Source organism: Rhinopithecus bieti, unplaced genomic scaffold (assembly GCF_001698545.2).
Source record: "Rhinopithecus bieti isolate Rb0 unplaced genomic scaffold, ASM169854v2 scaffold_1017, whole genome shotgun sequence".
In the NCBI taxonomy this organism is placed as follows: Eukaryota; Metazoa; Chordata; class Mammalia; order Primates; family Cercopithecidae; genus Rhinopithecus; species Rhinopithecus bieti.
Window position 1 is genome coordinate 2,429,479 of NW_016803657.1, and position 11,000 is coordinate 2,440,478.

General features: G+C 52.0%; 1 protein-coding gene across 1 annotated transcript in view; it reads left to right on the forward strand.

Annotated features, from left to right (window-relative positions):
* Positions 1-10,624, forward strand: part of DNAAF5 (dynein axonemal assembly factor 5) — a 58,089-nt gene extending 47,465 nt beyond the window's left edge. Inside the window, 2 exon segments of the mRNA XM_017894070.1 lie at positions 4,669-4,860; positions 9,690-10,624. Of these exon segments, the coding sequence (XP_017749559.1) occupies positions 4,669-4,860; positions 9,690-9,826 (329 nt within the window). The 3' untranslated portion in view covers positions 9,827-10,624.
* The last annotated feature ends 376 nt before the right edge of the window (positions 10,625-11,000 follow it).

The following is an 11,000-nucleotide window of genomic DNA, read 5'->3' on the forward strand; positions in this document are numbered from 1 at the left end:
GCAGGGTGCAGTGGCTCACACCTGTAATTCCAGCACTTTAGGCAGGAGGATTGCTTGAGCCCAGGAATTTGAGAGCAGCCTGGGCAACATAGTGAGACCCCATCTCAACAAAAAATTTAAAAATTAGCCAGGACTGGTGGCACACACCTGTAGTCCCAGCTACTCGGGAAGCTGAGGCAGAAGGATCGCTTGAGCCCAGCCTGGGCAACAGACCAAGACCCTGTCTTTAAAAGTAGATATATGTGTGTGCGTGTGTGTATATATATAGAGAGTGAGAGAAAGAGATATATATGGCTATATATATACATGTTTGTACATTTACATACAAACACAAATTTGTATGTGTATTTGCATATATAAATATGTATGTATTGGGGGGCAGAATTCCACAATTCCAAAAAGCAAAGCTTGAGTGTGTTGAGCACCGAGTACAACGTTGAACCCGCGTGGAGGAAGCGTTGCGTGGACGCTGCATTCGGCATTAAAACAGCGTTGAACCCGCGTGAAGGAAGCGTTGCGTGGACGTTGCATTCGGCATTAAAACAACATTGAACCCACCTGAAGGAGTGTAGGAACATTGTATTTGGCATTAAACATAATCTAGAGATGATTGAAGGTGTGCAGGAAGATGTATGTGGGTTGTGTGCAAATACTATGCCTTTTTTTTATCAGAGACTTGAGCATTTGAGGATTTTATCAGAGACTTGAGCATTTGAGGATTTTGGTATCCTGGAGGGAGTGGATTCCTGGAACCAAACTCCACAGATATCAAGAGATTACTATATTTAAGTTTGACAGTGGTTTGTTTTATAGAAAACAATAGAAAATGTGGCTGGGCGTGGTAGCTCACGCCTGTAATCTCAGCACTTTGGGAGGATGAGGCAGGCAGATCACGAGGTCGGGAGTTCGAAACCATCCTGGCCAAAATGGTGAAACCCCATCTCTACTAAAAATAAAATATTAGCTGGACGTGGTGGCAGGCGCCTGTAGTCCCAGCTACTTGGGAGGCTGAGGCAGGATAATCACTTGAACTCAGGAAGCAGAGGTTGCAGTGAGCTGAGATCGCATCACTGCACTCCATCCTGGGTGACAGAGCGAGACTCCATCTCAAAAAAAAAAAAAAGTAGAAAATGCTTCTCTGACTTCTGTTCAAGTTGGTACTATGAGAACAAACAGCAATGACATGAAATACCACAAATTAAATGGCATAGCAAGAAGCAAAGCAGAGGTCTCCAAACTAGCACTGGGTGGGGGTGACAAGGCTCAGCTTCCACGTGGCCGAGAGTGGAGTCTTTAAGGGTTGCAGGGTCCCCCTAAGCAGTGCCCTCAGGGTGGGGTGGCTGGAGCTGCCTGTGGGAAGACAGGGCCAGGCCACCCTGCAGCCCGGTGGGGCCAGGGGCACAGCCTCAGTGTCACCGCCTCCTGGAGCCCAAACCCCAGACCAACCCCAGGAGAGAATGAGCGCTGGGGAGGGGAATGGGGTGATCGACTCAAAGCTCCCGAAAAGCAGCAGCACTGAACAGAGTCATGAATTGGGAGAGCCCCTCAGTCAGGGCAGCCTGCACACAAACCCCTCAGGACAGGGTCCCCACCACCCAGGCCATGGGCCAGTACATGTCCGGGTCCTGTTAGGAACCAGGCTGCACAGCAGGAGGTGAGAAGTGGGCGAGTGAAGCTTCATCTGTGTTTACAGCTGCTCCCCATTGCTCACGTTACCACCTGAGCTCTGCCTCCCGTCAGATCAACGGCGGCATTAGATTCTCATAGGAGCCCAAATCCTATTGTGGACTGTGCATGTGAGGGACCGAGGTTGACGATCCTTATGAAACTCTAATGCCTGATAATCTGTCACTGTTTCCCATTGTCCCCAGATGGGACTGTCTAGTTGCAAGAAAACAAGCTCAGGCTCCCACTGATTCTGCATGATGATGAGTTGTAGAATTATCTCATTATGTTACAATGTAGTCATCATAGAAATAACGTGTACAATAAACATAACATACATGAATCATCCCGAAACCATCCCACCCCCGGTCCATGGAAAATTGTCTTCCATGAAACCAGGCCCTGGTGCCAAAAAAGTTGGGGACCGCTGCCTCAGAACACCGGAGACCCAGCGCTAAGGGCGGCCTCGCACCCAGCCCGGGAAGGAAGCGCTAATAATAGAACCACCTCAAAATTACCTTTTGTGAAGCGTGTTTAAGATCCTCAGAAAGCTAAAAGAGTAACATCTACTAAAAAACAAGTTGAGAAACAAGAAGACAAGCAGGAATAAAGAACAGACGGAAACGGGAACGATCACTGGGAAGTCCAGAGCAACACGGGATGGTGTGCTGGCGCTACTTTCAGGAAAGGAGTTACCCAGCGAGAGAGGAAGGGGGTTGGGGTGGGCGGGAAGCAGCCACTCCGGCTTTCCTGATTATCTCTGCTTTGTGTGATTATCTATACTTTGTGTGTTTATGCCAGAAATGTTTAGCAGTTTTTAAAAGATGCTTCTTACTGATTCCTGGAAATGAACGGAGACATCAGAACTTCACACTGTGTGCTTTGGGTCAACTCTAGACTGAATGTGGCTGAAAACAGTTAGTGAAGTGAAAGCCAGGAATGTGGAGTTCCCTGAGATCACGGGACGGAGAGGGGTGCAGGGCCTGGAGCAGGCGGAGGACACGGACTGGAGAGGGGCACTGACTGGGCTGAGAGGCTCCCGGGCTTTTCTGAATCCCAGGAGAAGAGAATGGAGGAGAGATGGTGCCTCAGAATCTTCCAGAACTGGAGACAGACGTGAATTTTCAGATTCACAGTATATACGGCGCTGGGCAGAGAAACTGCCTCCTGCTGAACCCTGAGGTCCGGGTGCCTTTCTCGCTCATTCTTTCACCTTTGCTTTTCTGTTTTTATTCTTGTAGTAATAAACATCCTGTTCCCACTGACTCTGGAACAAGTTCAACCCGTGCGATTTGTTGGGAGTTCACTCACTTTTTAAAACAGGAGCCAGCAGAAAGGCTGCACGCATTTGGGTGTCTGAGTGCGTTTGGGCATCTGGGCCGCAGCCTCCTGTGTGGTTATTCTCACTACAGAATGTTCCTTGAGAGGCTCCTTGCCCATTAGTGCCAGCTCTGGGCTTCCCAGGGTGAAGTATTAGACGAATCATGGCCTCCTTGGCGGGGAAGGGAAGGATGTCCTGAGTTGGGAGCACAGGCAACCAGGCCTCCCAGAACAGGCAGACACAAACGCGAACAGCAGACAGGCCAGTGTGAGCTGATTCTGCCTGGCTTAGTCATGCATGAAAGGAACCCTAAACTGGTACAAAAGTGGACCTGCAGGCCGTCCAGGAGTGACCATCGTAAAAACACAGTAGCCAATGCCACTCTGCAATTCCACAGTCGGCTGTGCCAGCAGGAGGCCTTGGAGGATCCTGTCCGTGCCCATAGATGTTTGCTAGTGGGCCAACCTTGGGTGAGTTGATCATCTGACTCCGTCCTTCCTCCTGAGACACGTGCAGCGAGGGCACCTGCCGTGCAGCTAGATCACCCGCCCTGCAGCGAGATCACCTGCCCTGCAGCGAGGACACCTGCCCTGCAGCTAGATCACCCGCCGTGCAGTGAGATCACCCGCTGTGCAGCGAGGGCAGCCACCTGTGCAGTGAGCATACTCGCTGTGCAGGGCTGCTTCAGGGTTTAGCACCGTGATGCCTGGATGCTGTCCACAGCTTCCTCCTTGGTGCCTGTGTTTGGTGGCTGGAAGGCCCAGCACCCTCAGGGCCCAGCACCCTCAGGGAAGCACCTGGGCATCTCCCAGGAGTTAACCCGCTGGGTCCCACTTGTCTCAAAGCCTGGCTTGGTGCGACGGCCTGAACTTTGGATGTTTTTCATGCCTTTCGTTACGCAGGAACCGCTTGCTGAGGGTGGATCATGCCCTCCGCATTGCAAAAGCAGCAGAGACCCAGCCCACCCTCACGTTTGCAGCGGGAAGATGGGCCTCGTGCCAGGCGCAGTCAGCTGCCCCTCCCGGCGTCAGGAAGATGGGCCTCCGGATGGTTTTGCGACTCGTTCGTCTGCAAATCTCCGAATGATGCACAGAAGGGGGTGCCAGAGATTTTTTTAAGATGATGTGAAAAAAGCATAAATTTGATAAAAATTTTATCCATTAATTTCATAAGTTTCTACCCATCAGGAAGGATCATCCTCCTCTTTTCAGCAGCAGAAAACTGACCACAGTAGGGGGTTGTCTGTCAGTGAGTCCTCAGCTCTGGTGGGAGGGCAGGGTCGGAGCTGGGGAGGGCGGCCAGCTCAGGGATCTGAGCATCTGGGAGCAGGAGGTGGAGGCCAGGTGAGCACACAGCTGCGAGGAGGTGGAGGCCAGGTGAGCACACAGCTATAGCTACAGCTACAGCGGGGCTTGGGTCTGCTGCGCCCACAGGGCAGGTTATTGCAGGGGCCACAGCAGGGCCTGGGCCGCCTCCGCTCTGTTGGCTGGGGTTCAGGGGTCCCAGGGCGCCAGGAGCACCTTGCATGTGGCTCGAGATGCACCTCCGGAGTTTCCAGTGAGGTATGGGTTTCCTAGGACCCCAGGGCATGTGCCTCACGGGAGTGCGAACTAAACGCCTTTGTGAACGTTTAGACGTGAAATGTCTGCTCTAGACTCAAACACCTCACTCTCTCCTTCCAGAACTCTTAAAACGCCTAGACGACGTTTCCAACGACGTGAGGATGGCAGCCGCCTCCACTTTGGTCACCTGGCTGCAGTGTGTCAAGGGTGCTGACGGAAAGTCCTACTATCAGAGCAGTGTCCAGTACCTGTACCGAGAGCTGCTGGTTCACCTTGACGATCCAGAGAGGGCCATCCAGGATGCGATTTTAGGTGAGACTCTGATGGCTTGGCCTTCGTTCTGATGCGTGCTTTCAGCACCTGCCACGGGCCTCTGTAGCTGAGCCGTGTGACCGGCCACAGGGCCCTGGGGCACAGGAGGGGCCTCAGCTCCAGCCTGGCACACTCTTGAGTTCTTGGCAACCCCTGAGAGCAGCTGTCTTTGTGGTGATAGCCGCTGACATTTCCTCTAACAGAAATCAAAATTGAAAGCATTCTAGAATATTTGTTAATTGTTTAAAATAACAAAGTAAGTCCAGTATATATCGACACAGATGACTTGTGTTTTTGAAAAGTATTTTCCGAAACAAAGTCATCTGCAAGAACAATTTTTGCAAATGTCTTAAACGTGTAGCTTGATGGAAGACAATGAACTTTCGCATCTTCCATACAGTCAGTCATGATGTGTATGGCTCTGGTTGAAATACGTGGAAAATAAGCTAACCTCGCCTGTGGCTTCAGGTGTAGTTGGACAACAGAAGAATATTTTAGTGGCCTTTTCAGATAGGCATGAGCCTTATTCGATACCACGCCAACAGCGACATGGACCGCCCCTTGAAGGTCACTCAGCTCGGGCCCTGAGGCCACACCACAGAGCCTTCCACGCTCAGTGTGTTAAAATCCGCTGGTCCATCTCGCACTTGGAATGTAATGATTTGCTTTTTTTTTTTTGCTTTTTTGTTTTGTTTTGTTTTGTTTTCTTTGTGGTGGTGAATATAATGACTTTGCTTTTTTTAAAATAAAATTTGTGTTTTTAATTTTTGTGGGTACCCAGGTGTCTATAAGGCATGTGTGGTACTGTGATACAGGCGTGCAGTGTGTGCAATCACATGGGGGAAATGGGGTCCCCATCACTTCAAACACCCTTTGTGTTACAAATAATTCAATGATACTTTTCGTTATGTTTAAATGTGTGATAAATTATCGTTGACCATAGTCACCCTGTTGTGCTATAAAATACTAGCTCTTACTCATTCTGTTTTTGTACCCATTAACCATTCCCACCTCTCCCCTGGCCCCATTCCCCTTCCGAGCCTCTGGGAACCATCCTTCTGCTCTATCTCCATGAGTTCAATTACTTTTATTTTTAGCTCCCACAAATGAGAAGGTACGGAATTTGTCCTTCTATGCCTGACTTATTTCAGTTAACATAGCACCCTCCACTTCCCTCCCTGTTGTTCCAGTGACTGGATCTCATTTCTTTTATGGCTGAATAATATTCCACTGTGTGTGCGCCACGTCTTCCTTCATTCATCTATCTGTGGACAGCCCAGCTGCTTCCAAACCTTGGCTGCGGGGAAGTGGGGCAGTCAGCATGCGCGTGCAGGTCTCCCTCCGTAGGCTGATTTCCTCTCTTTTGGGTACATGCCCAGGAGTGGGATTGCTGGACCGTATGGGGCTCTATTTTTAGTTTTTTGAGGGCCCTCCAGACTGTTCTCCATAGCAATACTAATTTACATTCCCACCAACAGCGCGAGAGGGTTCCCTGTTCTCCACATCCTCGCCAGGTCTTGTTTCTGCCTGTCTTTTGGATAGAAGCCATTTTAACTGGGGTGAGAGGATGTCTCCCTGTAGTTTTTCTCTGCGTTTCTCTGAGGAGCAGTGGTGTTGGCACCTTTTCAGATGCCTGTTTGTCATTTCCATGCTAACTTATGAGAAATGTCTATTCAGGTCTTTCACCCATTTTTAATTGGATTATTAGATTTTCTCCTGTTGAGCCTGAGCTCCTCATATATTCCAGTGATTAATCCTTGTCAGGTGGCAGTTCGCAGATGCGGTCTCCCATCCCGTAACCGCGGGCTGCCCCTTCACTCCGCTCATTGTTCCCTTTGCTGTGAGGAACCTTTGGGCCTGAGTGTGCTGGCTTTGCCTTTTGACGTATTTGGAAAATACTACGTGGACCTTGCGGCCGCGTCCCATTTCCTGGCGTGGCCACCTCCCGTTACGCGATGTCGATCTTCCGGGCGTGGCCACGTCCCCTTACGCTATGTCTGATCTTCCTGATGTGGCCACTTCCGTTTCCTGGCGTGGCTACGCCCCCTTACGCAATGTCGGATCTTCTGGGCGTGGCCACGTCCTTTTACGCGATGTCGGATCTCCCTGGTGTGGCCACTTCCCGTTTCCTGGAATGGCTACGTCCCTCCCGTTACGCAATGTCGGATCTTCCTGGCGTGGCTACGTCCTGTTAGGCGTTGTCGATCTTCCTGGCGTGGCCACGTCCCGTTACGTGATGTCGGATCTTCCGGGCGTGGCTACGTCCTGTTACGCGATGCTGGATATTCCTGGTTTGGCCACTTCCCGTTTCCTGGCGTGGCTACGTCCCGCTACGCAGTGTTGGATCTTCCTGGCGTGGCCACGTCCCGTTACGCGATGTCGATCTTCCTGTGGCCACTTCCCATTTTCTGGCGTGGCTACCTCCCATCAGAAACTCAGACCTTCATGGCATGGGCACGTCCAGTTCTGCGGCCTCAGAAACTCGGATCTTCCTGGCGTGACTGCGTCTTGTTATGCAACGTCAGAAACTCTACTGAGTCGGCACCAGTCTCAGAAGAGTCTAGCCGTGTGGCGGCAGGGACAAGCTTTGGATAATTCTGATTTTTTGTGTGAAAGCTTGACTTGTATCCTCGGCCACAAACCCTGTCGGTTGTGGGAGTGAGGGACTCCCGCCGTGCTCTGACGGATCCCGTGTCCGCACAGCTAGCGTGGGTGCACTGCCCGTCCGTCCGCCATTCTTCCTAGGAAAAGCAGCTCGGCTGCACGACCCTGTTCCTCAGTGTGAGGTGGGGCACCTGGTGCCCACTCGCGGGTGGAAGCCGTGTGCGTGAGGGCGAGTGTGGCGGGGGGGTGCAGGCCTCAGCTGCTTCCGCACCCGCGCAGGTGTGAGCACGGTGACAGGCAGGCCAGGCGTGCTCTGCCTGTGACCACGAACCTGGCTTTGACTCCCCCTGAAGGGTCCTGGGGACCCCGAGGGCCTTGGAGCGCATATTGGGAGCCCCTGCCTTAAGTCATGGAATCAGGTTGTCAACCACTGAGGGAGCCCCAGAGCCCATGAACCCGTGGCGGAGCCCCTGCTGCGGGTCATGGAAAGAAACTGCAAATTGGAGTCGGATTGGAAATTTTTGAAAAGGACGACAGCAGCCCATGTGCAGGCCTCACTGGGACAGCCCGTCCTGCCAGATCCACCCCACACTCCCAGATCCCCACACTCCCTGGCAAATCCCAGCACTGCCTACTCCCTCCTGGCTCTCCTGCCTTGCACTGTGCACCATCAGCCCGAGTTCTGAGCTTCCCCCACCCTCAGCCTCAGCCTCACTCGCCTTCAGGACCTTGCTCTAGACCAAGAAGACAAGTGTGCCTGTACACCAGCTCAGCCTGCAGCCCCGGCCCTCTCACCACCTCAGGACTGCACAGGGCATCTCCCTTCCCCACTGCGTGGTTCAAGCCATTCTTTCTCCTATCTTTAAAAAAACGAACCACAGATACCCTGGACACCACCCCCCACCTCCCCCACCGTGCATCCGCCTGGCAGCAGGCTCCCTGGAAGCAGCCCACCCTACCCCTTCTCGAGGCCCAGGGCCCGGGGCAGGCATCCGCAGCCATCCACCTGCCTGCACCTCTGAGCAGCACCAGGCACAGCTGGCCACACGCCCTCCACTGCTGCGGGATGCTCCTGCTCAGCCTCCTGGTCTTTCCTTCGCCCATGTGGGCCTCCTCACTGCTCTTCTGCTGTGTCTGCACTGCTCCCTCAGAGCTCTTCTCCTGGCCTCCAGACCACACTCCACGCCATCCTCCACACCACCCTGCCCTCAGCTCCACACATGAGTGCAGCTGCGTAGTGCTGGATCCTGGGCTGCTACCCCCCTTCCCGACTCTGCCTGCCAGTTCCCCCCACCTTCAGTGGCTCAGTGGCCATCTGTCCTCAAGACTGAAGGCAGAGACCTTGGGGTCTTCCTGGACCCTCTCCTAGACTCCTAGCAGAATCTGATAGGCTCCCCACCCAGTGCAGCAACCTCCCCATCCCTTTCCTGCCTCAGCTAGACATGCCCGACCCCTGCTGGCCCTCACCCCTGCTGCTCCCACTGCCCCCATCACACCCACTACCATGAGCCCCAACACATCTGCCTTCCTGGTTTTCATCATCGGCCACTGCTTCGTGATGAACCCTCCATAAGCGTGGGCTCGCTTCCGGCTGTGTCCGTGGTGCCTGGCCCGTGGGAGGTTTGCAGTCACTGCAGCAGGTGAATTGGCATCAGCAAATTGGATAAGAAAGTCATCTATTTTTCCGAGCCTGTTTATTTGCTCCCGCGAGACCTGTTTCTGAGGCCAAAAATGCCACCTGAAGAGTGCAGGACATCATTTTATGGTCTACCAACAACTGTCAGGAGGCGATTTTAAGTTCTTTGTATCCACGTTGTGACTGCCGTGCACCCACCCAGCAGCATCAGGCTCCTCATATTCATGTAGTGACCACCGTGCAACGTCAGGTCACTTGTCTCCACGTCGTGACTCAGGTCATTCGTATCCATGTTTTGACTGCTGTCCACTCGTCCAGAGTGTCAGGTCGCTCGTATCCACGTTATGACTGCCATGCATGTGGCCAGCAGCGTCAGGTCGCTCGTATCCACGTTATGACTGCTGGGCACCCGTCCAGCAGGGTCATTCGTATCCACATTGTGACTACTGTGTACCCACCCCACAATGTCAGGTCATTTGAAAATGCTTTTACAGATGCCTGGACTTTAATACGAAGCTGATTTGCACGAGATGTAAGATTGGTTTCATGTTTATTTCTGGCATGTTCACAGTGTTTTGCTGTTTTACAGAGGTCCTCAAAGAGGGCAGTGGGCTGTTCCCAGATCTCCTGGTGAGGGAGACAGAGGCCGTCATCCACAAGCACCGCTCGGCCACCTACTGCGAGCAGCTCCTGCAGCATGTGCAGGCCGTGCCAGCCACGCAGTGACCACGCCAGCACGAGCCACAGCACACCCACATCCCCACCTGACCCGGAGTTTATGGTCTTTAAATCGCATAAACAAGGTACCTCTGTGCCAGCAGTGAGACTGTGACAGCAAGAACGTACTCCTCGGGACACCTGCCCGCTCTTCCCCTGAAATAACAGCTTCTGAGTGGATTCTGCATTTTATGTGATTTGTTCCGTTCAGCGAGGGGTCTGCCAAACGTCTACAGCTGATGTGAAATTAAAAGTAAATCACAGCTGCTCATCATCTTAGTTTTTATGCCTCACATGCGCAGCTGGGTGCGTGGATCATCAGTTCCATCCTGCTTAGATGCCCACCAAGAAGTTTTTACCTATTTAACAAAAAAGAAAAAAGCCAAAGTGATTATAAAGAAGTGAAATCTCTTTTTGGGTTCTGTCTCCCGAAATTTAATATCCCCGTGAACAGACTAAAAGGAATTTGGAATCTTAAGAACTTCACGAATTTCTCGTTTTAAATATACTGGGATTTTAAAGGTTATATATCCAGTCGCCATATATTTTAAGTCAGTAATGCTAAAAGTGTTGAAAACAGAATATTTCATCAGATCTAATTTTGGTTGCCCCTATAGGTAGCAAGAAAGTAAAATCGTATTTCCCTCTCGCACATTCTACACCCAAGTGCCTAAAAGATCTCATTGTAAGTGGGTATTGTTACCGTAAGCCATTGTGTTCACACAGGGGGGAAATGCTGTGTCTATTTTTCAACAAATATTAACATTTATACTTTCATGTTTGAAAATTTAATTAAAAATATTTGTTATAATGATTGTGTATGCCTGACTTTGTGGGTTGGTAACTAACCGACATGTCAGGCAGGGATCCCAGCCTCTAGAATTCTAGGGTTCCTCTGAGGGGTGTCCTAGTGCCCCCTCTGGACACCAGGGGGCAGGAGCTCCCAACACATTAAGGCGACACCCCGGTAAGGAGGGCCCCATAGGACTCACCTGGAGAGGGGCTGGGGCGTCAGGGTAGGGGCAGGCCAGCCTTGGGGGGTGTCAGGGTGCGGGGAGGTCAACCTTTGGGGTTGTCTGGGTTGGTCGGGGGAGGTCAGCCTTGGGGATAGCTGGAGTGTCTGGGTTGGGAGGTCAGCATGTGTGGCTGAGCCTGCCCCATGAACTCCCATCCCTTCCCTAGA